Consider the following 27,185-nt stretch of genomic DNA (forward strand, 5'->3'; position numbering starts at 1 on the left):
CTGAAATGCAGATCAGTCTGGAGATTTACCCCATTCCCGACCCTCTGCCCCACTGAAACCCTAGGACGAGCTAGGAGCCATGTTGAAGGAGAGGGAGTAAGATGTGAACTACAGGTTTCTAGCTCTGAACCCGTAACCAGAGCTTTAGGTTTAAGCTAGGAGCTTGAGGCTGATTACACCCCTCTAGGATTGTCTGTGCCAGGCGGTGGGCTGGGTGGGAATGGGAAAGGCTAGAGTGTGATAAACCAGGCACAGTCCAATCTGATAGGTCAATCAAGTGCTTTTGCCTGGTCCCTTTGCTCTGTGCGCAAAAACTGGAGACTACATGCTCTTAATCTCATGCCTGTCTTCCTTCTATTAATTAGTTCCATCAAATTGTGTCCTCTGAGAAAAGAGCACATGTGGATTCTAAGTCCTTAGCGTTCTCTTCTTGGGGAGCTTTAATTTGTCGTGCTTATGGAACTGAGTGCTAAATCTCAAGTGATTCGATTAAGATATCTCCTATGAGCATGAATAAGGATGGCTCTTCCAATTCTCCCTTTCCTAAGGGAAAAGAACGAAAGACACTCGAGAGCTTCGGTGAACTTTTAAAGCCAAAGGCTTAAAGAGAAAAAACTCTGAGGAAAGGAGTTGTGAGGAAAGTGGGGTCTTGGGGGCTTCTTCCACCGGCATTTAGCCCTTGGGCCCCATTTTTCAGTCAGGAGGTCTAGAAGGTCAACCAAGTTTCGGTGTCAGAATTTACTTGGCGCGTGGCCTCTCCTGGGCTGAGCAAAACCTCCCTGGGATGTGAGGGAGAGTCGAGCTTGCCTCTCCAGGTGAGTACGATTCAGTCCGTGGCTTTTACCCAGCATGAGGAGTCTCAGCTGAGGATTTGCTTAAGAACATGTCTAGAATTGTTTTTTTCCTCAGATTGTGTTATGGTACTATTTCTAACGGTCGGCCTTCTTTCCGTTTCCCCTCCTCTCTCTCTTTGCCTTGTCCTGATACTGTGTTTTCAAAATAAAGGTTCTCTCTCCCCCACGCCCTCCTCTCCCTAAAGAGGATTGCTTTGCATGGCAGCCTCCTGCCCTCCGCAGCGTCTACAAGGACTCGCTCTACCAGAGCTCACCAAAGCCTTTCATCCCACCCAGCACCCCCAGCCAGCAGAACCCCTCACGACCCCAGCCTGTCCCTGTCCCACTGGCAGCCAGATCAGCTCTCAAAGACACGGTGTGCCCTGGGCTCTCGCTTCTGGGTTCCACGTTCCCCAGTGCTTCATCCCAACCCCAGCACCACTGTGTAGCCACCAAGACAGTTTATAGTGGGAATGTGAGCTCTAACCCACGTCATGAGGCAGTTGGGAATAAAAAGGTCAGCAGCTTATATGTACCTTGTTTATCCAATAACATTTGCCCAGTGGCATCAGAAAGCCTCTCTTGTGTTGCACGTGACCCAGCCAAAGGCACTCAGGCACCGGCTCCCAGCATCGTCTCCTGCACAGCCGGCACGGGAAAGCCACCTTCTGCTCCTCCTCACCCTCCCGAGCTATTCTTTGACCCCCGTAAAGATGCCGTTAACCGTGGCGAGAGCCCTTCCCTGGGGACTTGGCCTTCGTTCCTAGAAGCAGTGAGACCACCCGTGCTAGGCCCCCCGGTTACCTCTGATCCCGAAAAACGGAAGAGAAAAGAACCTTACCTTTTGCAGCCGTGTTATCCAGCCAAGGCAAGGAATTAGGAATGTTTGTGTGTCTTCTACTCCGTCTCTTTTGAAACTCACGTGAGCAGCTCATTTGTTTTCCGGGCTGCCTACCCCTTTCCTTGTTAATATTGCTGCAGCTCGAATCCCGAATTTTTCTCTCTGAATATTTCAGCACAGCCCTCTGTCTCCCTCTCTCTCTTTTCTGTAAATATGTAAGTATGCCAGAGCGTGGAATACGTAGACTAATAATACGGTGAGATATAGACTGTTTATGTTTTATAACAAGGTGCCAAAGAAATTGTATTTACACCCAAGCTTTCAGCCTCTGCAAGCAGCTTTGGGGGTTAAACACAGCCTGCCTGCCTGTTCTGTTTTCTCTCTCTTTCTCTCAAAGTGTTAAAAGGATTCAAAAATAGATGGATGGAAAGTAAACTTGGATGGGATTCCCTCTGTGTCATAGAGTGTCAGGAGGCCAACTGGCTAGCACTGACTGTCTCATGCACTCCGAAGAAAGGGCACTGATTAAATAGTTCTCAGAGTACATCATTGCATGTCTACTGTCAACTGTTTAAATGTGGAATTCCTCCTTCCCTGCCATACCCCTTTACGTAACGACCCCCTTATTTCCCACAGGATGCCACTTCCTCCAGCCCCGCCCAGCCTGAGGTTATAGTTGTCCCTCTCTACCTGGTTAATGCTGACAGAGGGCAAGAAGGCACTGCCAGACCTCCAGCATCTCTGGGGCCACTTGGCCCCCCAATCCCGGCGACCGCCCCTGCAGGCTCACCTCTGACCTTCCCGACTCTAGATGATTTCATTCCCCCTCATCTGCAGAGGCGGCCCCAGCACAGCCAGCCAGCTCCCTACCCCGTTAGCCAGACACCACCATCCTTCTCACCACCACCTCCGCTGGTCCCTCCGGTACCGGAGGGCCTCCACAGAGTCTTGGAGCCTGACCTCACGGGAGCCGTGTCAAGTACCGTAAGCTTGCTGGAACCCCTTCCTCGTGGCTTTCCTGAATGTCTCTGCTCCCGGCAATGAAAACCCCTTTCTCACTGAAGTACTGAGTTCCCAGGGAGGTGTTGGCTGCTGCTGTGCTTGTGTGATGACCGGAACCGTTTGCTCTCGCTGGCGTGCATGCCTCCCTCCCGCGTGCCCGCCGGTCTCTAGCAGCTGTCCCCGAGTCGCACGTCCCTCTTCCTCGCTGTCCTGTTCGGAATGCACATCTTCCTGAAAGAACTTTGTCTTCCCTCAGAGAAAACCTCTGTGGCCTTGCTTTTGGCTTGTTATACTCGCCGCAGGCCAGGCAGATGCAGTGTTGAGGGCTGAGGAAAGCTGGAGAATTATGTGGAACAGGGAGATTCTAGTGGAGGAAGATTCACTCTTGTGTTGATTTAGCAAGTAAACTCTTTTATATACAGCTTGGCAGAGACTAGGTTAAAAAAAAAAAAAACAGAATTGAGTTTAATTGAGCAAATGGATAGAAAAGCCTTGTACAGATGTTAGAACTATATCCTCAAAAGAGAGGAAATTGTTGGGGCCCCTGAGTAGTGGCTCACAAGGCTTTTGTGGCAAAACAGTATCTCACTGGTGACGTGAAGTTAAAGAACCCTGACACCTCAGGTCCCATCCCGTGAGGGACAGGTCCCCATCACAGGTGGGAAAGCCTCAGTGCTTTAGAGTAAAGCTGAATCAAAGTACCCCGTCTGCTGTCTCCTCTGGAGCCCTAGGGATTGACAGACTCTGAAAGAACTACAGCTCAGTGTGAGCTGTAAAATAGGGGTACATGGATCTACATACAGGGCTGTGGGGTACAGGGGGCCTGAGTGGGTAAAAGTTTGATTATTGTGCTTGGCACAGAGAGCGTGCTCAATAAATCTTAGCTACATTGCTGAGGACTTGCCTTGGCAAATGGGGGCCAGAGTTCTCGCAAAAATAAGTAACTAGCTCATTAATAATTACTCATTGAGTTCCTACTATGTCCTAGGCATTCTGCTAGATTCTGTGTGTATAGTCTTGAACGGGCACAGCCCCTGCTCCCAGAGGGTTTATCTGAGTGGCATATGAGTTCTCAAGCTTAGTGGACATGGGATCTTCTGAGCAGCAGGGAAGCTCATGTAAATTGTTAACACTAGGTATACTCGCAGAGGTTCTGATTGAGTGGGTCTGGGAAGGGACCTATGACTCAGGCTACTTGGTAGCACACATCCTGGGGGGATTCTGACGTTGAGGGTCTGTGGCCCACATTTTGAGATATAGGGTCATGCAGCTGGCTGGTGAAACTAAACATTCATTGACCCCGCCCCCCTTTGCATAAAGAGGTATGCCTACAAAACAGGTTCAGATGACTCATTAAACTGAAGTGAGTCATGCAGAAAGCAGGAAGGAGATGGGTTTTTTTTTGGCTTTTAAGAGAATGTATAGTCATGTATCAGACACACCAAAGCTGGGAATGGCTACGTCCTGGGCTGGGAGCTCTTCTCAGATCTCCCAGCATAATGCAGTTAGGTCAGGACTCTGCCAAATTCGGCCAAAGGGCTTGGATACCCTAGCTTTGAACTTTATAGTTCAGCCCTGTTGGAGGAAAATTCTAGATTGTTCCATGATGCACTCACTTCACAGTTGCTCAACTTATAGGTGAATTAGAAGCCTTTGTTGTTTCAGAGGGTACAGGTATTCTTCCCTTTGGCATAGGGAAGCATGTAAAGCAAGTCTTATTTTTAGTGTGCAGGTATACCTAGTGAGTAGTTTTGCCGTGCACCCTATATTTTATTATTTGTGGAGATCTAGGCTTTCATATTGAGTTTGTTTCAGTGTACCAGGACAGGTTAGTTGGGATGGTGTTTCAGTTTCTCAAACCTTGACTGATCGGCCTGGTATAGACTTCCCAAGAGGATTTTAATTGGCCTGATTATTTCTGGTTTGGCCTCAGGTAACTGAGTAAGAGGTGAAAAAGGAAATTGCTTGGGTGCCTCCACTAACTGAGAATTTTCAAGAATTGCAGATGCCCTGTGGATGGCGGCCAAACCACAAGTTGATATCTGCTCCACCTGCAGCTATTTGAGAGTAAGAGGAAAGGAGAAAATTCACGTTAATTGGTTCAGGTTCTTTTAGTCAATAGCCATTTTTTTGTAAAGTTCCAGAAATCAGACATGCGCCGCAGAGTGAAATTTATAAAATGCTTAATGTTCACATGATCCTTCCAGACGTCACAGGAGGAATTTGTACTTTAAAGAGCTGTATGCCTGACTTTTTGTGTTTCTTGGGGCTATTATGGCAGCGTTTTTACTGATATGTCATTTATCTTTATTACATCACTTTGGAAATAACTTAGGACAGTGTGATTGTTTTCCACTTTACAAATGAAAAAATCGAGATGAAGCACTTTGTAAAAGACCATATTGTGCCTCTCGAGTCCTGGGAAAAGGTTTTCTTCACTAAACTGAGCTGCTGCTCATAAATAACAGCTGTAACATTAGGGCCACTTTCAGAAGAGTTGAACTGACCAAGCCACTGTTTTAAGGAAGCCGCCCCTACTGTGTGTCAGGAGCTGTCCCGAGTCCTGACACTCATCCTCTCTTTTGTTGCACTTTTGCTAGTGCAGGTTGCTAGGTAGCTCCTCTCATTCATGTGGCATTTACTGAGCACCTTCTGTCTGCAGGGTGTTGTGCTACAGTGTGGGGGCAGGAGGAGGGACAGAGGCATGGCTCTTGTCCTCCAGGTACTTACAGAGCAATTGATCTCTGATGGAACATCTGAATTGCCTTGAGCCATACTTTTATTTAGAGAGTAACAAAGTCTTGTTCTTCAAACCCTTTAAGAATGATATTCTAGCGTTAGGGTCTGTGAATTCTAAAATAGAAACGTTACAAAATGTATAGGTACGATAGAGGAAACTGCCTACATATCTTCACTACATTTCGTGGTCTTATTTTCATGTCTTTAAAAAGACTGGCATTCCATTGTGAAGATTATAATATTAGTAGTAATGTTATTGGTATTTTTTCACAGAGACTCTCAGGTTCTTAAAAGTCAGCATTTTCACAATTCTTTACTTGAGAGATCTTTGTCATTCAATATTGGAGTGAAAAGACATCACAGTAAGACAAGATAATATCCGAATTTCAGAAGCAAGTACTTGTAAGGTTGTCCAGCGAAGTGGATGATGAAAGCAGCTTTCCAGGAGTACCAGTACTTCACTCTTCCTATCCTTCCGTGGATGGCTTCTTGTCCTCACATTCTCATGTTTCTTTAAACAAGTATACTAAACTTTCCTGATTTTTCCCAATTAAACCAGCTTTCATTCTTGGATCGCATTTAGAATTGCATGAGTTATGCATGTTTTTCTACTTGGATTTGAATTTGCTTTTTCAGTAACCGGATTGATCCACAATTATTACCAGGTGAAAATAATGTATGAGACTTTCCCTTTCTACCTTTACTAATGCCATCAAAGAGAACAAGCATTCCAGATTAAGCTTCTATAATTAGAATTAACGATGTCTCATTAATTACATTTCTTTTTTATAATTAAGGTTTTGTAAAGCTTTAAATTTCTTTTTTAAAAAGTGTTAACTCTAGGTTTCAGGTATTGACAATTATAACGTTCGTTTTCTTTTCAGGATTCAAGTCCTCAACTAAACGAAGTTTCTTCATCTCGTATTGGAACTGATTCCCAAACCTTTGCACCACTTAGCAAGCCATCATCTGCCTACCCCTCCACGACGATTGTCAACCCTACTATTGTGCTCTTGCAGCATAATCGAGGTAAAGGAGCTTGGCAGCGCGCCCCTCCCTCAGCTCACGAGTCAGCCTAGCTATTCTATGACATCTGGGACAAGAATTCTGCCTTTCCACAGAAATTTTCACAAAGCCCATTTTCCCCCAAGGCCACCTGCCCCAGTTTACTTCCATGACTCACTAAGTAGACCACAGCAGGCAGACAAGCCCTTGATCTGGGATAAGTAAGCTAGCGTCATGCGTGTTCCACACTTTGGGTGTGTTCACAGTGTCTTCAGATGGCAGCACCAAAAAGAAAGAAAAGACAGAAAAGAAAAAGTCTGTGCCATGCCCCTAATTCCTCCTCATGAGAATTCCAGTCAGAGCTTTGCTGGGAAAATCTAGGTACACTAATGCCTCTTTTAAGTAGAGTCCTAAATCATTTCATTCTTTGACATCATGAATTTTCTAGAAAGCAAAATTTTGAGCACCAAAATTTAAAAAAAGAAAACAAAGCAGATGAAAAATGTTCTAAAATATAAAACATGTTTTTGTACCTCTAAAACAGAGGCTACGGAACTTTTTCTTCGTGACTCACCAGCCTTCATTCTCACCAGCAGTTACTGCCTTCAGCGACCATTCACTGCGTCTCTGGGGACATGAGTGGCTGTTTGCCCCTTTCACTACATGTCCCCAGACAGCTCTGCTGAGGGTTTTTCGTGTTTCTTTTCTACAGTTTCTCTCACTGCTTCTGGCTGGTTCTTCTCTTCTCTGCAGGGGCATCTTAGGTGAAGCAGAAGTGCCGTGAGGTAATAATGGTATATGTTGATTCTTCTGCTTGAAAATTCCAGAAGATGATTCTAAATTCCAAGTTTTTCTTTTCGGAATTAAATAGAAGAAAGAACTTTCCCTTCGCAAAAGTCTTGGCAGTATGAAATGTAAAGTTTTCAAGCTGTTTCTGAGTGGAGAAAGGACTTCTTCCTCTGAATTTCAGAGAACAGTGGAGGTTTAATTATTTTGCTCAGAGCTCGAAACTCTGTACCAAATTTTCCTTTTCTTGACTCCTTGCTTGCCTACTTCATAGTTTCTCGTCCCTCCCCCCTCTTTGCATTAGCTTGGATGAGACTGGGGCTGGAGTCTATTTTTAATTGTTCTCCATATTAAATGGAGTTTTCTGTTTCCTGCTTCTAACTTGACAAGCAGATGAATGAAACTTTCTCTCTCACTTAAAATCTTCCCACTCAAATCTTAGTTATTTTAGTAATTTTTTTTTCCACCATGTGCAACTTCCATATTCATTTTCACCCGCGAATCTGTGTTCTTCTAAAAGTCGAAATGGGTCCCAGCCCCCACGCTAAATTATGTAAGAGCCCATTCTCCTTTCGGCAGTGCCTTACCCCTTACTGGCAATAGCTTTCTCTGCCCAGAAAGTATTCGTAATGCAGGACAAAGTGAAATTTTGGTTCTCTATGAACTTCTTTATGACTCATCTTAAAAAAAATCCAGTCAAACCAAAGCAAGTTAGTTCCCAGAAGGAAAGGCAGTTTCTCTAAAAATGGGATTTATTCCCAAGGCAACTTGGTTTTTGGGAAATGCCAAGTGTAATGGCAGCTGCTTCTGCCAAGTCCCTCTGATGACACCTAGCGAGACATCTTTGGGCACAGAAATGCCTGTAGTTCCTTTCTGGTTCTTCCCTGAACAAGTGAGTTCTTCTTATTTGCCTAAATGCCTTTGGTTCTTACCTTTCTCTTTTGTCCAAATCCTGCCCTTTGGTTTAAAAATCAGAATTATGCAGCCTTAATCACACATCCTTCAGAAAAGGATACAAATATATTCATTTTATGGAATTAAAAATAGTTTCCCATAAAGAGCAAACCATATGTTCCCCAAGGAGGTGGGGCAGGAAGAATCTAGGGGAATGAAAGCGCCTTGCCGGCCCAGTCTCAGATTACTGATTATCAGTGGGGTTTAGGTCAAGCGTTTCAGCTTTGCTTTGGAATTTGCCCAGCCTGGCAGATCTGCTTTGCATCCTGGACAGTACCCATGAAAACGATTTCTTACCTATAATAAAGATTCCTGAGTGAATGATAACTTTACTTCTGGGACTCTAGTCATCCTAAAAAAGGTTTCCCTTCTTTTCCTGCCTAGACTGGCCCAGGGCACAGTGTGACAGTAATCCATGTCTCCAAGCCACCTCCACTAACTGCGAACAAATGGAGGGCCACCACGCATCTGGCCTGTCTCTGAAGGTTGTGTACAACACAGCCCTGGCTCCTCGTGAGCTTTTATGCCACGTGTGTCTGGGGCCGATGGTTCACGATCAGTCAAGAAGGAGGATTTGAATCAGGGAGCTAAGGGCTGAAGGAGGCGCATGGGTCCTCTAGCTCAAAGCTTCTCCATCTTTAACGTGCTTAGAGTCTTGGGCGTCTTAACTTTCAGGAGGTCTGGGGCAGGGCTAAGATCCTGCATTTTTCAGCAATTCACGGGGCTTGTCTGTGCTGCTGGTCCGTGGACCACACTGGAGAGCAAGAGCTCGGTGGTTCCCAGACTCCTGGATCTCATGTCACGCGAAACAGTCTGGGGACCATCCTAGGGTTTTTAACTTCTAACTTTTCTAAATAACACCCTTGAAAAGCAATTGCTATTATCGACATCACCTGTCCCTCCAAGAAAGAAAGTAGTCTTTTGACTTGAAAAATTTGCTTTTACCTGCTGGGGAAGGTCTGGCCTCTGACTTAGCGTCCAGAGTTTGGGAACCATGGATCCAGTGAGCACTTCGATTTAATAGACAAGGGAGAAACTGAGGCGGAAACTGAGGAAAATGAGGTTACATGATTGGTCAATGTCACCTGGAAGTTGCTGGCAGAGCTGAGCCTAGAGCTCTGCTGGGCTTCTATTGTCCGGCCAGTGTGAGCCTCATCCACGTGCAGAGGTGGACAGGGCTGCATCCGCCGGCCGTGAGCTTCCCTGCCGCTCTATTTACTTCTTGGCCACACTGACTCTGGAAGGAGGGTGGGGACGTGGCCAAGGGGGATGATGATAGCACCCATGTTCTGGCAAGCCTTCTATTTTTATCTGTGTGGCTACTTTATATTTAGCAGCTGTGGAAGGTGAAGGTCATTTTTGTGCTTATCCCATAGCACGTATGCACAGAACTCTCTAAAGGAGAGGTTGGCCTCCCTTCCTCGTGAGTGCCCAGTTAAGGAATGACATGTTAAGGATGTCATTCCATGTTAAGGAATGACAGGGGCCTGGTGATTAGAGTTGGAAAGAACCTGGACTAGGAGATAAGGGGATCCAGGTTCTAGACCCAGCTCTGGTTTTCAGTGTCATCTCGGTTACTTTGTGCCCCTTTATTCTGAAGTGTCTCAGCCAACCTGACCTACCCACTAGGGTTGCAGCGAAAATTAAAAGTGTTAACCTTTGCAAAAGCTCTTAAAACAATGTGTGGCACTTAGCAAGCTCTCAGGAGATGGCAGCTGCATTGTTATGATTGCAATTACTTTCTCTCACAAGGTACCAAGACTGGGGTTGTATAGGGTCCTGCTCCCTTGAGCTGGGAGTTGAGATGGGCTCCTTCAGTGACCAAATTATCTTGAGACAAGATGTAAACAACCAGAAAACGGTGACAATTCCCTGAATCCTGGTATGACTCTAGGGGGAGGGGAATCGGCAACACCACACTCAGATAACGGAGCCATTTTAATCCCCTGTATTTAGCTGGACTGCACAGTATATTAGCATCTGAGCCCAGAGGATAGTAAGGATACAGATTTTAGGATCCTAACGAGTTGTACCAGTCTTACCATGTCTTTGTAAATCTCACTTACACTGTGTATTTTTTCTTTTACCACAGAACAGCAGAAGCGACTCAGTAGCCTTTCAGGTAGGTGAGAAGTATTTATTTACATGTTAACACCTGTCCTGTCAAAGCCGGCTTCTGGTCACCACCTGATGTTCAATCAGCAAAGTCTCGTGTGCCTCTCTTATGTGTTGGGGACGCTGTTCATGGCTGGACTGCAAGGGTGGTGAAAAGAGCCGTGGTTCCTGCCTCCCTGCGGCTTTCAGGCTGGTAGGGGCAGATGGGGCAAGGGACCCAAACTAGAAAACATGTTCTGTGGCACTGTGACAAGTGCCTTGATGGGTAAAAACAGGCTACCCTAACTACCCTGAATGAAAAAAACAAGGAGTTATGTTTTAGATGGAGTGCTCATGGTAGGCCTTGCTGAAGAAGTCACCTTTCTATTGCTTCTGTCTCTCTCCTAAGATGTGACAAGTTGGGGGTTGGGACGTACAGGCAAGATCTTTCCTTTTTGGTTGGCAAGCCCTGGTATGATGGACCCAGGCGAGAGCCTCCAACCAGCAGTGCCTACAAGAGGGTGTGAGAGCACCACTCCCCGAATCTGAGCTGGTATCGGAATCTCCTTGATAGCTAGTCAGAGCTCAGGTCATACCTCCGGAGATTCGGATTTAATGAGTATAGAGAAGAATCTGCACTTCTAACCAGCTGCCAGGTGACACTCAGGCTACCCTCTGTACTAACCACTCTTGAGTAACAAGTTTCATCAAGAGCCAACAAAGGTGGGGAGTGACTACAAATAAATCAGATACTCAGGCTAACTCCTGATAAAGTGTGCAGGGTTGGGATGAGTTGGGTGGGGAGGGAACAAACATGTAGGCGAAAATTGTGAAGAAACCCAGGAATGTTCAGCCTTTTCCTTACTGCTTGCTGTAGCCATTCTGCTCTGAATCTTGGTTCTACCACCTACTGATGATGTAACCGTAGGCAGGTTACTAATGAGCTAAACTACAGATCGGTGTCTTCCGTCAGATGGCCTCATAGGTTCTGCTTGTAAACAGCTGAGTGCTGAGCACGGGCCTTCACTAAGTGCTTGATGGATGCGAGTTACTGTTTTCAGTAGGTGCCCCCATTGATTCGCTCATCATTTTGAGCGCCTACTGCATGTCAGGCGCTGAGCCAGGCTCGGGGCCATATCAGGGAACGGTGCTGCCCTTGCACAGCTGTGGTGTGGTGAGATGGTTTGTAACCTTGGGTCAGTCACGGACCCATTTGGGGAACCTAATGAAGGCAGTGGATTCATTCTCTAAAAAAGCCACACATGTGGAAACACACGTATGTGGTCGATTTGCAGGATTTGCAGATACTCATGAACTTGGGGCTTAAAAACTCCTGATCTGTGGCTAATAAAAGCTACCACTCTCTGAGCAGCAGCTGCTCCATGATTTCTGTGTTACTTCAACCCATTGCTGTCCTTGTGATTTGTGGAGAGCTTGGGTGGGGAGGACATAGGGTTCTCACACCCTCTCAGCTTTATCAGGACTTGGCTGTGGGACCAGGACAGGTCGTGGTAGGGTACAAGGTGCCCTTCGCTGTCCTCTCCTGGAGGTGCCACACTCCAGCCCACTTTAATCTGTGGCCCAGCCCAGGTTGCTGAGAACAGGGTGGCTCAGAGTGACTTTGCCTCTCTGAGCCAGTTTCCTCATGTGAGAAATGGGGGTGGTAATCCTTGCCCCTGCCTGAATGAGGTGTTGTAAGGATCCTATGCAACAGAAAGGGGGGTTTCACTTTGCACACTGGAAAGTGCTATGTAAATGCCGGGGTTTCTCCACCACGCGGCCAGGCTCGGGCCTCTTCCTCATCTCTAAAAGAAACCTCGGGCTTTTGTCCTCGAGTTTTGGGACAGATTCACTTATGGTGTTTGATAGAATGAGACATAAAGTAAGTACTCCCTAAATGTTAGGTTTCTTTAAAAAGAAGCACCATTTTGTTCAGAAACTCCTGAAAGAGGGGGCTGGCTGAGCTGGTACGTGCCCCGAAGCTCCTGATTCTACCCATCTGTGGTAATGGGACTTGGAAGGGCCACCAGCCTCCCTTCTTCTAACTGGTTTTTATCGAACGGAGCTCCATAGGGCTTCATGAGATTCATCTGGGAATTTAGTGAGATTCATCTGGGAATGAGACCTGCAGGGAGTTTGGCCTCAGGAAGCTCCTGGTCCCCTATGGTGGACAGACAGGAAAACAAGATAAGGGCTAGGACAGAGGGGCTGGCATGGGACATAGAGGTCATGCCTCCCTTCCCTGAGAGGTGTCAACACTGCTATAATCTTCAATCAGAAAGCTTTGGTATGAAGAAAAGGAAAGCTTTCCAAGCTCCTAAAACACAGAGGCTCTGTCTGAGGTTGTCAGCACCATCATTTACTCAGTGGCCCTTTCCAGGACCTTCCTTTCGAGAGCACAGTATAGTATTAGAAATAAATGCTCCAGGATGTCATGTGAGGGATCAGTATTTGCCTAGTGAGAAAGAGCAGCAAGCCCTCATTTAACATGGACGTCAAAAAGGGTGGCCTTGTTACCTGTGTTGCACAATGAAATGTCACTTTGGGTGACACTGTGTAAAGAGAGATGTTTTTTCAGCGGTTGCAATTCAGCCCTCTGTATATTGAAATCCACTCAGTCATGAATCACATGATCACAAACTTATAAAGTAAAATGATTCAGGGCTAATTTTTGTAGATCAAAAGGATTCTGGCAGCTTTGGAATACATCCATGGACTGTCAGCCTGAGTTTTGCAGTTAAGTGATTATTGTCAAGGTACCTGCTGTAACAATTACAAAATTTCTCTGCATCTGAAAACCCCGATAATAGCATAGCTGTGATCTAATTCTTCTGAAGAGATGACACTAAAGAGCGAGGCATGTGCCTCCAAGCACCAAGTGAGATAGCACTTGAAATCTTGATCATACTTGGGATGGAGAGGAGAATGCTTAGCAGAGCCATATTAAAGGAAGACTCTGATAATTTGAAATACCCTTGCACTTCCCAGGCTTCCTGCCATGTTCTTGACCCCCGACGGAATTTCCTGGGAGCATTAGGACTCACACGATAAAGCCAGTCTGGTCTTAACATCATTTAAAGCGCGTGGTGATGATGCCCGAGATCAGGTTTTCTGAAGGACTCACTGAGCTCAGTCTCCCACAGAATGTTTAGAAATCGCTCTGTAGTGACAGAATGAGTGAGTGCTCATTTCAGAAGTTAGTTTGAAATCTGGGCAGAGACACTTCGTCGAGCAGACTGTGGAAGTCATAAAACCTGAGCCAGCCGATGTCACAGACACACACACATCTCTGACTGCGGCACGACTTTGCATGTGCCCTCGCGTCCCACCTTTTTACCAAAGTTTAGTCCTTCAGCCAGCACTCTGCACCTTTTCCGTTCTTGAAGATGAGGAACTCCCCCTCAATCAGTGAACAGGCGTTTATTGAGCGTTCGTCAGTTGCCAGGGGACATCTCCCTCCCCGTCGGTCTCACCTAAGGGGGTTCACTGATAGAACTTCAGACTCCTCTGGCTTAGACCTTTTTGCCCCCTCTGTTGTGACCTCCGTGGTTGCCATCTGACACACTTTCTTCCCTGCTCACCTCCCTACTTACTACCCCACTTCCGCACGTACCTTCCTCCCTTCTGCAGTCTGGCATCTGTCCCCACTGCCCTCCTGAAATTGCTGCCTCAGAGAGATCCTGTGACCCTTCTTTTGTCTAATTTAATGCCTCCTCCTCTGCTTCCATTTCTGTTTTTGGTTGTTTTTTTTCTTTTTCTTTCTTTTTTTTTTTGACTCAGTGAACCGCCCACTTCTTGGAATTATCTTCCCTGGTTTCAGCGACACCTCAGTGTACCTTTTTGATTCATCTCCTGTTCCTCTGATGACATTGTTTTGGGAATCCTTTTTGCTTTTCAGTCTGTGTCTGTGGCATTCCTTAGGACATGACTCCAGCCCTTGACTCTGCTCTCACTCACCTCCTCCACTGGGTTCTTCCATCGCCTTGACTTCAGCCCTCATTTTTGTGTTGGTGGCTCCAAAATTGCACTGCGGCCAGGGCCTCTCACCTGGGCTCCACGCCCACCTTTCTTCTGGGGGGTCTCTAGGGCATTTCTACTTGAATGTCTCAAAGTTACTATGTCTAAATGGAAGTGACCATTTTTCCCTGCCTTCCCCAAACAGTTCCTTGTCCTATGCATGTGAATGCATAGCACCTGGCAGGTGCTTAATAAATGCCTTTCCATAAATAAATGACATGGCTTGGAATAACAGATTAAGCTAAGTGACTTTATAATCTGTAGACCGCATATAGTATGTTATTAGCTCTCTGTAACTTCCAATCCTGAATCATTTAAAAAATTCCAGTGTGCACTTAGCAATTTGTGCTTTCTGAGCATTTTGGTATAAGCTGGCTTGTTAGGTTCTCTCGCAGCATCGCTATGAGCTTGCTCGTAGAAGTATTATCCCCATTTTTGAATGAAAAAACAGAGGCACAGAAAAGTTAAGTGACTTCTCCAAGATGAAACAAGAACTTCTAAGTAATATTTGGTCACCTCTTTACGGTTTTGCCTGTTCCCTGACTTTCTAGAATAGTCAGAACCACTTGGATGTCTGGAGCACCAAGTGTATATCTCTGCAGGGCACTTACCGTGCTCTCTGCAATTTTTTTTTGAAGGGCCCAGATGGTAAATATATTAGGTTTCACAAGCCACACGGTTTCTGTCACAGCTACTCAGCTTTGCCATTGTAGCTCGAAAGCAGCCATAAATAATACGTAAATACTAGAATAGTCATGCCCATTCAAAAGTTTATTTACAAAAACAGGTGGCAGGGCCTAGTTTGCTGACCCTTGCTCTGAGTGAAACTCTTTCCAGCTGAGAATTAGCAAACACACTTTCCCCCAGATGGATTGTTTGAGAATTTTAGTTTTGCTTGGGAGCCAGCAGTAGAGCTTCAACTAACGATTGTTTTTCACTTCCAGATCCTGTCTCAGAAAGAAGACTGGGAGAGCGGGACTCGGCACCAACCCAGGAAAAACCCACCTCTCCGGGCAGGGCTATTGAAAGAAAGGCAAAGGATGATGGCCGGAGAGTGGTTAAGAGCACTCAGGACCTGAGCGATGTTTCTGTGGATGAAGTGGGCATCCCACTCCGGGTACGAATATTGGCCAGGAAGTCCTCCTAGGCTTCCTCCTAAGCTAGCGATGGATGTACACCCCGAGAGCACGTGGACCGTGCCGTGGATTGCAAAGGCCTCATGAGGAGGGTCCTCACTACTCTCCAAGTCTGCTGCAAGCCATAGAGTCTAGAGAGCTGTGCCCCAGCCTCTCGAGCCCACCTTGGACCTGGGCTCAGCGTGCGGCAGCTTTTCTCAAGCGTGTGTTAGGTGTTATTAAGTCTTATGAGAAAATGGATTTCACGGTTGAATGACTGGAGAAAAGCTAGATGAAAGAAAAGCAGCAAGACTTCCCTGCAACAGAACTTCTGAGAGGCTTTGTTTAAGGGGAGAACGTTATGGGCAGTATTTCCCAGTCTCCTTTATTACTTATCGTTCCATTGAGGACAGTCGGAAATTGTTAGTCCAGGGTTAGAGAACACTGGGGAGAGTACAAGGCTTAGGGTCCCTGTCTACGGGTTCAGGAAAAGTTCCCCTGCATTGGGAGCTACCCCAGCATCCAGAGTGAGTAGGAAACTCTGAAGGAACCACAGAAGGGATTCAGCCACCTGAGGCCTCCGGAACAGTGGGTCTCGCTCTGGGCAACCCTGCCCAGCTCTCCCCGACCGCATGCCAGCCTCCTACAGGCCCTGAGGGATTCCAGGGAAGCCCAGCTTTTGAAGCTGGATTGGAGTGAATTCCATGCCTCTCTGTATGCCCACCAGAACATTGGCTGCAAGATATTTCTCTGTGATTTTCGTTGAGCAAATGGACAGGTTTTTGTGTCCTTTTGGAGGGAACCGATAGAAACAGCAGTGGGCTAAGCCTCAAAAGAACTGTCGTCTGGTCCTAAGTAATAACTACTATATAATAATAAGAAAAAGAGGAATTATTAGTAATCACAGCTACTCGCTGAGTATATTATCTCATTTAAATATCATTCACTCTATAAAGTGAATTCTAATATTCCCATTTTATGGATGAGGAAACAGGGACTCAGAGCGATTGCATTACTTACCCAGCATTACACAGCTTGTGGGTGCCAGGTCTGTCTGAGTCCCAGAACATTACCCACAAGGAGTTAGGCAGCCCCCACTCACCTTCTCACCAGCTCTGTGACCGAGGGCAGCTTTCACTCATTTCCTCATCTGTAAAGTGGGAGTGAAAATGGCTGGTCTAAATACCTGTCTTCTTCCTTGTTTTATTTTTACCTGAAAAAGCCCAGTGGTTAGGATGACAGCTCTCTGGCTTTGGCTGCTATAATGGGTTACATTTTAACGTATGCATTCTAAATCTGGCCCTATGCAAGGCGACTTACATACACTCTACAGAATAAGCTGAAATTGGCGGGGGCATGGCCCGATAAGCGAATGTTCTTTGTCTCTTATGTTTCTAGGTGGCTCTACTTCAGTTTAGTACTCTAATATGGAGAGAGATTCTCTCAAAAAATAAAATTTTAAGAAATTATATAAAAATGGACACATGCAAGTGGATCCTTGTTCACTGTTTTCAAAATCTGCAGCCTTTTGACCAAATATTACTCTGCAGATTCAGGTCTAACTCTCTTGGTTTCTCTGTTCTGTCTCAAATGTTTTGAATTTTTAAATAAGATTTAAATATGAGTCACAAAGATGTATAGAGTTATGTGAATTTTGACTTGAGGTGTTGTCGCTTTCCGTTTTGATTTTGTGATCACAGAAGTTCTGAAACATACCAACATTTCCATTTCATTTTCCTCCTTGCCTCTGTTTTTTTCCAGAACACCGAGAGATCAAAAGACTGGTACAAGACCATGTTTAAGCAGATCCACAAACTGAACAGAGGTACTAGTTTTTATTCGTAGAAGCTGCACTGTGCTCCTTTGTTGACTGTTGTGATAAGGGCCTAAACTCACTTCGCTAGGATGCCGGGAAACTGGCCCCACGACTTGACCTCATTGAGCACCAGCCTGCCTGAGCCCAGCCGTACCCCTTCAGAGCAGGAGAGGGAGGGAGCACTTCTGTGCCGGCCTCACGTAGGATTTGAGGTCAGCTCGCAAGTCCTCCCTTCCAGATACCATGGGATGCAGCAGGCTGAGCCCAGCCCTCTGCCTGTACCCCAACATCCACCTGCCTGGGGTCGGAGCAGCTCCGACTCCCACCTGCTTCTAGCTTGAGGCGCACTTCCCCATGTCAGCCTATGTCTGTCTTGTAGGCAGAACGAGTTGAGAAAGCATTGAACTGGGAGTTAAAACCTATTCTCACCTGGATTCAGTCCTCCAGCATTCATGTGATCGTGAGCCAGTTGTGTACCTCTCTGTGTTTGTCCCACTTCCCTTTCTCCAAGGGATGATGCAGAGTCCAAATGAGAGCAAAATTTGCCTTGTGAGGTAATGTGCCTGGTGCACCTGTAAGGCGGTGTTAATATGAAAGATAATCTTCTCCAGCTGGAAGCCAGCCCTTGGCAGGTATCCCTGAGAGTCAGTCAAGAGCTGACACACCAAAGCCCGCTCAAGCTGGAAGAGAAGCACTGCCAAGTCAGGGGCCCGCCAGGTGGCAGCAGATGACCCAGCATGGCTGGAGAACCTCGGGCCAGTGCTCAGGCAGGTCATGACCCCACCAGCTCCCACCGCCTGCTTCGCCAGTCAGCTGATAGGCAGAGATGCAGCTGCACCGTGGGAAGGGTACCACTCCTGTGGGCAGAGCATCCTGTCCCTCTCTATGGCCAAATCCAGTCTGGCTGCCTGGCACAGATGACACATGAAGGCAAAGAAAAAGTGTTCGGGTCAGTGTCAGCCTAAGCCACAGATAACCGATCTCTCTGATTAGCTGTGGATGCCAGCTAACGTCACTTAATTAGCTCCTGCACTGTTCAGAATGAACCTGGCTGTGCCCCTCTTTGACTGTTTCTAAATACTGAGATGCTCGTGTTTAGTGTTTCTTTAGCCAAGAGTAAGTCCACTCTAGTTGGGTGGATGAGCTCCGTCACAGTGGTGTTGCTAATCGGATAGTGTTAGTTCCACTGGTTACTTCCTAAAGCCGGTGTCCATTTCCTCCAGCAATCTGTGTCTCTCTCCTTTAGACACAGTTCTGGTAGCCCAAATACCGAGACACTGGTGCATATGTGGAAAATATGTAATTCTGCCCTCAGGCAATACTGGCCCTCTCATATGTTATAGCTATTAACTCAGCCTAAATTACAGGTCCTAAATAAAACTACCTGCTTTAATGTTAAGTGGATTCTTAATTTTTCAAATTCCTCTGTCTGTTTGCCTTAATTCTAATGTCCACAGCACAAGGTTTGATTTATTTTTTGAAAAAATTTATGAGTGTTTTCATTGCATACTATTTATTAACATACTTAATATTTTTTCCTATAAAAGCTAAAACTGGAAGCTTTGTGCTTTATGCCTCTTGCTTACAGGAGCCTATATGTACGTAATTTTATGTCCAAAAAGAGAAATGATTATTTTTCTTTTGATGTGTCTCAGTACTTCAGGCAAAAGGACTGGATTTTTAAAAGCAGTTTGAATTTCTTTCATATCGCTAGTGAAGCTTAGTATGTTCCCGAATTCAAGGAACCTAAATTGTGTGTGGATTCCTATTCGTTCATTCTCTCCATTTGTATCTTCCTCTATTCTCTCTCCCAAACCTGCTCCTCTGCCTAGACACTCCTGAAGAAAACCCTTATTTCCCTACGTACAAATTCCCTGAACTTCCTGAAATCCAGCAAAATTCTGAAGGTACCATAAACTTAGACAGCGTATCTGTTGTCCTAGTCTTTAATTAATTCTTACAGTTTGATTATAGGAATGAGACTTGGCTTTTAGATTATTTTTATAGCTGTTTTTGGTTGTTGAAAATTTCATTTCACTCATTTGCATGATGTGCTGTATTAAAATAACTAAGACTTTTCTAATCCATTAACCAATTTTCAAGCGTGATGCCAGTGTGCTTTAATAACACTAAAATAGGTAATCGATCGTTCAAAAGAGTCATTTGGGGATTTGTAAGTTCCTCCACTTCATGGTGGATAGTTTCAAAATCCACTGCTTTTCTCTGCTGCAGAGGACAATCCTTACACTCCTACCTACCAGTTTCCTGCATCTACTCCTAGTCCTAAATCTGAAGGTAATTAAGGGGAAATCATGTGCCTCTCTTTGTGCCAGTGCTGTTACTTTCTTTTTCACCTTGGGGTTTTTCCCAGTGGCCAAGGGCCGTCTCCCAGTCATTTGCTCTCCTCTAACCTTGTCGTCTCGCTCCTCATTGACTGTGTAACAGAGTCTGTCCAGATGGTGTTTTTAATCCTATTCCCTTGGAATCTACATGGTTAACGGCGTAGCCAGTAGAGCTTAGTTATGGTGCTTTGATCATGTGTGGCTCTGGGAAAAGCTGCCCGTACCCAACTACCCAGGGATGGTTTGTGTTTGGGGAGGTCACAAGGTGCTGGTGGCTGGGCAGTGACTCAGGGAAGCTAAGTCATTATGTTTGGTGGGCAGGAGATAGATGTGCCAACTGTCAACAACAGAAAATTTACCCAGTTTCAGTATGTGCAATTAACTCGTCACTAGGCACCTCTTGTCATGGACCCTCAGGGTGTGTCTCCTTAATAGGGAATTCCCAAAGGGGTATCCAGCTATAAGAGTCGGTCACGGTGGGAAATGATACTTCTTGAAAATAAGGGCTTTGGCTAAAAAGTATTTCATGAAAGAGCTGGCTAGGAATTTGGACCCGCTGGGGAGCACAGCCACACTTGTGTCTGAGGTGTTCTTTTCTAGAGCAAAAAATCTAGGTGTCAAAGAAGATTCTAAAAGGCAAGTTAAAGGCAACGTCCTGAGAATCGGCCTAGTCCCAGGGATTGTCTGATCTTTGCATGAGTGACCCAGAAAGAGGAGAGTGGATGGGCTATGCAGGAGGAAATTTCATGAAATGCTCTTCTAGGATAAGCTGTTGAGTCCTCTGAACTTCATTCATTCAGGTAATATTGAGCACTTGTGTGTGCTGTACAGTGTCCTTGGAGCTGAGGCTAGTACCATGAGTAAGATATGTCCTCTATTCTCAAAAGTCCACGCCTGGCAGAGAATTAGACAAGGCCATTTCATCGTACTGTATGTGGTGGCAGTTGCAAGAGCATATGTCCAGAAGACCACAGAAAACCTTGATGGCGCACAGTAGGCCCTCCGTACACACCTAGAAAACGTTGATGGGTGCAGGTTCTGGACCATGGAATCAGAGTTTTTTTCTAAAGATGAAGTCCCATGCTGCCACCTCCTCTGTCCACCTCTGCTCTAGTTAAGTCAGCAAACCATCCCCACAGCCCTTCTCATCATTGGTAAAGTCATCCATTCAGTCATTCACCAAACTTTTATTGATCACTTAAAATATATGAGGTGACACAGTGGATGCGATAGATACAGTTGTGGTTAAAATACCATATTTCATTTTTGGTCTCCCTGTTATGTGCTAGTCTTTGGTATCCAACCATTTCATGCCCAGGATCTATTTTGAAAAAAAAAGAAAAAGTCTACTAAACAAAAACAGACTTAAAAATTAAACGTTGATGATTTAATTTTAATCAGTGACCTCCTTGCTGCCAAAAAGAGTCTAAATATTAGGTGTGACATAATCTAACATTTTTGTCTTGGGTTGCTGATTCTAGCCAAAAGCATTTGGTAAGAAACAACGGACTGAGTTGGACAAGGGAATTTTTTCGGGGTAATTTTTACTAAACGCAGTTTTTGATTTGTGCTTTATTTGGACTTGTGAACCCAACCCACTCAATAAGATAGGGTTCTCTTCTATGGAAGATGACAAGTACACAGCATGCCTGAAGGCATATTATCCCATAAGTGTAGGCAGAGGAAGGCCACCTGGAGAAGTCCTGTGGAGAAGAACAGTGACTCCCATTGGATAGAGAGGATGCTGTAGGCCTGTCATAGGCAATGCCAGCAAATGTCACAGTCATCCTGGCTGTTGATCTGAAGACAGAGTTTCACAGCTTCACACCCAGAGCTGCCATGCAGGAGCTGCCACACCTAGCAACCCTGGCTGATGATGACGTTTGCTTTTTGGTACACGTCAAGTCAGGCACAAGAAGGAACTGGGGTCATTTTGCCTAAATGCATAAACAGTGAGGGATGACATGATAACGTTTACCTATCATTTAGGAAGCAGATCCTTACTATTTTTTATTTTCAAAGATCAAAAAGGAAGAAATAGTCTTAAAGGATAAAAAGGAAAAAATTAGACTGGAAGCAAAAATTTCATAATACCCAATATAATTAAATTTTAACACAAGTTTCTAAGAAGACTTCTTCTCTGGAGAGCTTTTAAAAATAGGGTTGATTTCATCTCTTGCCCACGCTTCTGCCTAGATGACAGATCTAGACATCGATCACAGATGTATTCAGTTAGATGAAGGCTTTTTACAAGTGAGTGAAAGGTTTGAGCTGGATCACTTTATTGTCATTTTTATTTTAAAATTTTTTTAACTAATAAGCGATTCTCTGGCTTATGGTTTTGATGTCTGTGACCTCCAGCAGGTCCTCCTCAGCTGTGTCCTTGGTACGTCTCCAGCCCTGTGTTCCTGATAGGTGGTCCTGGACTCTGCACACCCTTTTTGACAAGGGAAAGATTTATGGCTTTCAAAGAAAGGTGTCAAGGACAAATTAGCACTTGACTGAGGTTCTACCCCTCATTTTTAATAAGCATTAAAAAATAGACAACTTTACTGAGAAATGTGAGCTGTCTGTCCCCTGAGGAGAAGGAAACCTGTTGTTGCTGCTGGGTTGTTTTGTTTTGTTTTGTTTTGTTTTGTTTTGTTTGAATTCAGAATTTGAAACTAAAATTACTTGCAATAAACCCATCAAAACCTAGCCTAATGGCTGCTGCCTCTGTCTAAATTCTGGTTGTGTACAGTATTAAAAAACATTCTGGAGAGCCTCTGAAATGCGATTCACCCTAAACGTGGGCTTTATGTGAAAGTCTGTTTATAGCAGCTTAGCAACCTTTTTTTTTTTTAACCCCAGCTATAGTGACAAAGTAAACTTATAGCCAGACTTTCAGAAGATAAATAGAATTAACATGTCTTAATCAGTGAGGTTCAAAATGTGCTTTTAAAGAAACCCATAAATTCCAACAAGGAGGAGTCACTTCTAATCACTTTCTACTCTTTGAGATCACTCTGTGGGACAAGAGTGATATTATGTTTAATTACTCTTTGCTTCATGAGGTAGTTGGGAGGAATTGGGGCTAGGAACTTCTGGAAGAATAGAATGAATTCAGGAGACTTATTTCTTGTAATTTTACTATATGCTCTGGTCATTAGAAAGCTTATCAAAATTAAAAATAATTTACCATAAATTCTTTAGGAATAAATTTCAAGTAAGGCTAAGCAAATGAGTTTTACTCTAAAAAAAAAAAAAGGAAGAAAAGAAAACCCACTCTGTCCTCCTCATCATTCCTTCCTCTCTGACCATAAGCTACTTGTCTGAGAATTACACTCCATTTTCTCTCCTAAAAGCAAATGTCCTTTCCTTGCATTTTGGATGTGATTGAAAACCAAAAAGATTGTGGGAGCGAGGGGCGGGAATGTGGATGGAAACCAGCACCAGCCCCACCCACCGCTGCACCCGGACCATGGAAGGGCTTCCAGGAGAGTCTTCAGACATCTTGCATGGTTTCCTCCTGAAGCAGGAGCAGGATGAACAAGCTGTGGAAAAACAGCTTCGAAAACGCTCCCGTTTCCTCTTCCCTTCCTCCTCCCTTCCGTTTTAGGAAATAGCAGTGTGGTGGCCAACCCCTCAGCAGCTCACAATCATAATCCTATTATTAATGATAATAATAGCGTAGCCACTGCAGTGGCTGGCTGTGCCTCACCGCCCTTGATTAGGCTCTGTGTGAATGCATCACACCTGTTATGTCATTTTCATCCTCCCAGCAACCTCATGAGATAAGTCCTCATTTTTATCAATAAAGGGTGTGAGGCTCAGAAAGGTTAAACAATTTATGCAAGATCACACAGTAGGTTGCAGAGCCAGAATTCAAATCCAGGGCTCTGGCCACACCCACCTCCCACCCCCCCCGCCCCGCTACTTGCCCTGCAAACATGGGCTTGCACTTACTTTGTTCTAGTGCTCTGCTGATTCCTGTTCCCCTCCTGCTATAGTCTGTGTTCATGGTTGACCAACCCAACCCACTGGCCAAGGGCTCTCTGATGCTTAACTCCAGGCCTGCAATTTGCCCTGCTTCTGAGTCAACTGTGTTTCACTCAGCTGAGCTTGTGTCTCCTGGGATAGTGTCTAAAAATATGAAGTTAGGAAAGCTCCCCAAGTGATTTTGACACATGGCTGGGACTGAGAACCCCTGGAATGGAGGAATACCACCTTTCCCACCCTCTAAAAAAAGGAGGAAGATACTTGCCAGTACAATTTTGTGGGTTTGGGTATAGAATTCATTAGAGTAGGGAAAACAAATTCAAAAATTCCTTCAAGAAAGTGGAAGACATTTTCAAATGATGCCTCCAAATCAGCAGCAAAACCAAATAACTAGTGTGTTACTTTGTGGTCCATGGCCTGTAAGGACCCGTTTGGCCACGTCAGGATGAAAGGCTATCACATTAGCCAGGAGCGAAGTCCCAGAGACCAGCTTTCCCCCTTGCTTTTTGGATGCTTCTTCCACTAGTCAGGCTGATGGTGGCCACTGCCACCTCCTGGTGAAGTGACTTAAGACACTATCCCCAAGGCATTCCCAGGTTTTGGAGATGTGTCGTGTCACAGTGATCTGTCTCATTGAGCTTTTTCCTCATTTCTAGATGAGGATGCACTAAGGCAAGGATTTAAGAGGCTGATTTTCCCAGGCACATCTATGTTTGGGTTAAAAAAGTCCTCTACTGGCCTTACAGGATTTCTAAGAATAGCCTTATTTCGTTTGAGTTCAAGCAAATAGTTCTATTGTGAAGATGCCTGGCCAGGATCTGTGCCTCCTGCCCCAAACTGTAGCTAGTACTGCCCAGAGGAGGGGCTGAGCTGCTCATAGCGGCCACCTTTGCTCTCCTAACTAGAGCTGCCCGGAAGGTCTCCGCCTGGCAAGTGCGAAAGTCTGTGACTGGCCTGTCAGATAGTTGAGACAGTCGCAGTTACCCACTTTCCCACCTTCAAGGGCCAGGGATGCTGCAGGAGGTGAGGTCGGTGAGTCTTTTTCCAGCTTTTACTCCTCTCGCTTCTTTCCTGCTCCACCTTCTTCTCCTCCAGATTCCGTTTTCTTCCCCAAATTTGCCTTCTCTAGCTACTCAGCACCCTAAAGCGATCTTTTTTTTGTCCCTTAAAATTTGATCGCCTTTAACCAGAACATAGACAGTTAGCTATTTGTGACCACCTGGCCCCATTTCCTCCTTTGTTCCCACCCAGTCCCACCTAGACTTTGTCACCCACCTCCGCATACGTCTCTATGAATATTTTTGTTTGTGGTGTGTATGTCTCTATCTTCACCCCTTTATCCTTTCTCCCCCTAAGTGTGTGGGGTAAAGCAAGAAAAGGAATTAATTTGAGCAGTGGAAAAAGATTGTGTTAAAAGTGAGCCGCTAATATTGAAAAATAATTTTTAAGTTTAAAGGCCTAAGGAATGCATAAAATTGAAACTTAATCGATATAGGCGAGCAATTATGCAAATATCACTTTTTTGCCCATCATCCCATTTTGGTCAATTACATACTTTTTATAGAACAATCATTCTCAACTTGCACTTTTTCCAGTGTCTTTAAGATTGTCACTAATTCTTTAAAAAAAAGGTCCTTTTTTAGAAGTTCATTTTTAAAGTCGCTGTGGTTGAAAGGCAATTTTGTGCCTCCTGGCAGTTTTAGGAGAGTGGTTGTTCGTAAGTGAGCCTCCGAGGACAGATTGCCAAAGCCCAGAGTGGAATCGTTGCTGTGTGAATGTCAGGGCCCAGCAGGGGCCTTCGGGCCCCCAAGTGAGTCGTGCACCCTGCGCAAATCCCGCTTAGTGCTAGAGCCTCCTGGAAGTCACGGGCACAGGAAGCTCTGAACATTGCTGCCAAGGTTGGATCTATGCTGCTTTGAGGGGCACAGTCGGCATGTGGCTCCACCACAGATAGAAATCACAAGATTCCAGCTCACCAAGCCCACTGTGCCATTGTTTTAAAGAACCTTGGGAAAACAGTAAGGGCGGGTTTCAGCCACTGACAATGTCTGTGTTCCTGGACAACTTGAGAAACGTTTCATTTAACGTGTCTTAACTGTGGTTAGACACATACACTCTCTCTCACATGTTCCATTCGGCTAACTCTGGCATATAGAAATACAGACAGGTGACCCTTACACTCAGTTTTCCCACTCGTTGGTATTTCTAACTTCTTACCCATCTACCCCGGTGTGGACTTACGTAGCCTGCAAGGAGAGGATAGCAAGAAATAGCAAGTGGAAGATATAGCAAGAATGACTCAATTTTATCCATTGTCCCTGGAGACCAACTGGAGGAAAACTAAAAGTGTGGTGGGGTAACTTAGAAAACTTGCTTAAGGGTCACCAGGGAGCGGGTGATGCAGAAAAACAGAGCAAAGGCTTCAAGGGCTGGGAGGCAGTATGGCCAGCACTGGAGTCCGAGACTGGAGTTTCAAAACAACACCCTCCCCTGTCACTTGCATAATATAAATTATAATGGAAGAGCCACATTGTCCTCCGGGATTGAGCAGCTGAGGGTCGGGTCGGGTTAACATAGAACATAGCACCCATCCCTACTACAGGGCTTAGAGGCGCTTAGGGAAGTGAAGCCGGAAAGACCTTGATTCTATGTTTACTTTATCTTACTGTGCAGCTAAAGGCAAATTTTCTAACCTCCCTGGCCCTTAATTTCTTTGTCTGTAAAATGAGATATTTATGTATCTCCTAGAGGGGTTTTTTTTTTTTTTGCTTTTGCAAGGATTAAGAGAGACGATATTAGTAAATTATTAGTAAATTAATGGGAGCTGCTATTATTTTTATCCCTGAGTGTAGGTAAAATTCTCTTCCATTAGATTCGTAAGACAAACATTAAAAAAGTTTAAAGATTAAATTATACATCCCCTAGATATTCAGATGAATCCATACGGCTTCAGTTTTCCCTCTTAAAAGGTCGATGAACAGAAATCCACACGTCAGACTCAGATCTCATGGACACTGCCAGAAATGAAAAGCTTATTCACTCCAAGACGCCCTGCCCTGTGTTAGCCTCGGTGGGCGAGATTTCTTTTTCCAGCTACGCCATATAGGAAATAGCTTCAAGAACATTCAGCCATTCAGATTCTCTGTTGCCTTCACTCCTCATCTGTCCTGCTTCTGATGCTTTTCAAAACACACAAATGGTTTAACTCCCCAAGCTATGTTCTCTTTTTCATTTTATAAGAACTATTTCTCATTTTCTTTTAACAAATCTAGAATTCCACATTAGAAAGCTCTGCGGTGAAAAATAATTTTTAAGAGCTCAGGCTTTAAAAAGAAATTTCTTTGAATCTTTAAATATCTTTCTCCTCCTCATCTGCTTTTACCTCAAGAACCAGGTAATAGAAATTAACCCTTACTTTATCATATACTGAGAGCTGTAAGTTCTCCATGATTCAGAGAGAGACAGGGTTTTGAGCTAAAATGCTAGGCTGGAGTTTAAGCACTATATACATTGGTTCCTAACTAAATTAATTTTTCATTTGGCAGGCACCATTTTTCCAACCAAATTCCTGCAATCAAACTTGATTTTTAATTTTCTTTGACATTGTGGCATTTTATCAGTATAATACTCAGAAGTTCAAAATTCAAAAAAAAAAAAAAAACC

General features: G+C 44.9%; 1 protein-coding gene across 17 annotated transcripts in view; it reads left to right on the forward strand.

Annotated features, from left to right (window-relative positions):
- The window catches only part of SORBS1 (sorbin and SH3 domain containing 1), a 211,496-nt gene that overhangs the window by 120,548 nt on the left and 63,763 nt on the right, over window positions 1–27,185 (forward strand). For 9 of the 17 annotated variants that reach the window (XM_039871670.1, XM_039871669.1, XM_039871671.1 and 6 more), the window contains 5 exons: window positions 2,311–2,658; window positions 6,300–6,444; window positions 10,253–10,282; window positions 15,216–15,388; window positions 17,148–17,211. In XM_039871670.1, coding sequence (XP_039727604.1) covers window positions 2,311–2,658; window positions 6,300–6,444; window positions 10,253–10,282; window positions 15,216–15,388; window positions 17,148–17,211 — 760 coding nt within the window. The remainder of the gene's footprint in view (window positions 1–2,310; window positions 2,659–6,299; window positions 6,445–10,252; window positions 10,283–15,215; window positions 15,389–17,147; window positions 17,212–27,185) is intronic. The other 8 variants (XM_039871676.1, XM_039871677.1, XM_039871684.1 and 5 more) reach the window with 1 other exon arrangement.

Source organism: Pteropus medius, unplaced genomic scaffold, assembly GCF_902729225.1.
Source record: "Pteropus medius unplaced genomic scaffold, Ma_sr-lr_union100, whole genome shotgun sequence".
Lineage (NCBI taxonomy): Eukaryota > Metazoa > Chordata > Mammalia > Chiroptera > Pteropodidae > Pteropus > Pteropus medius.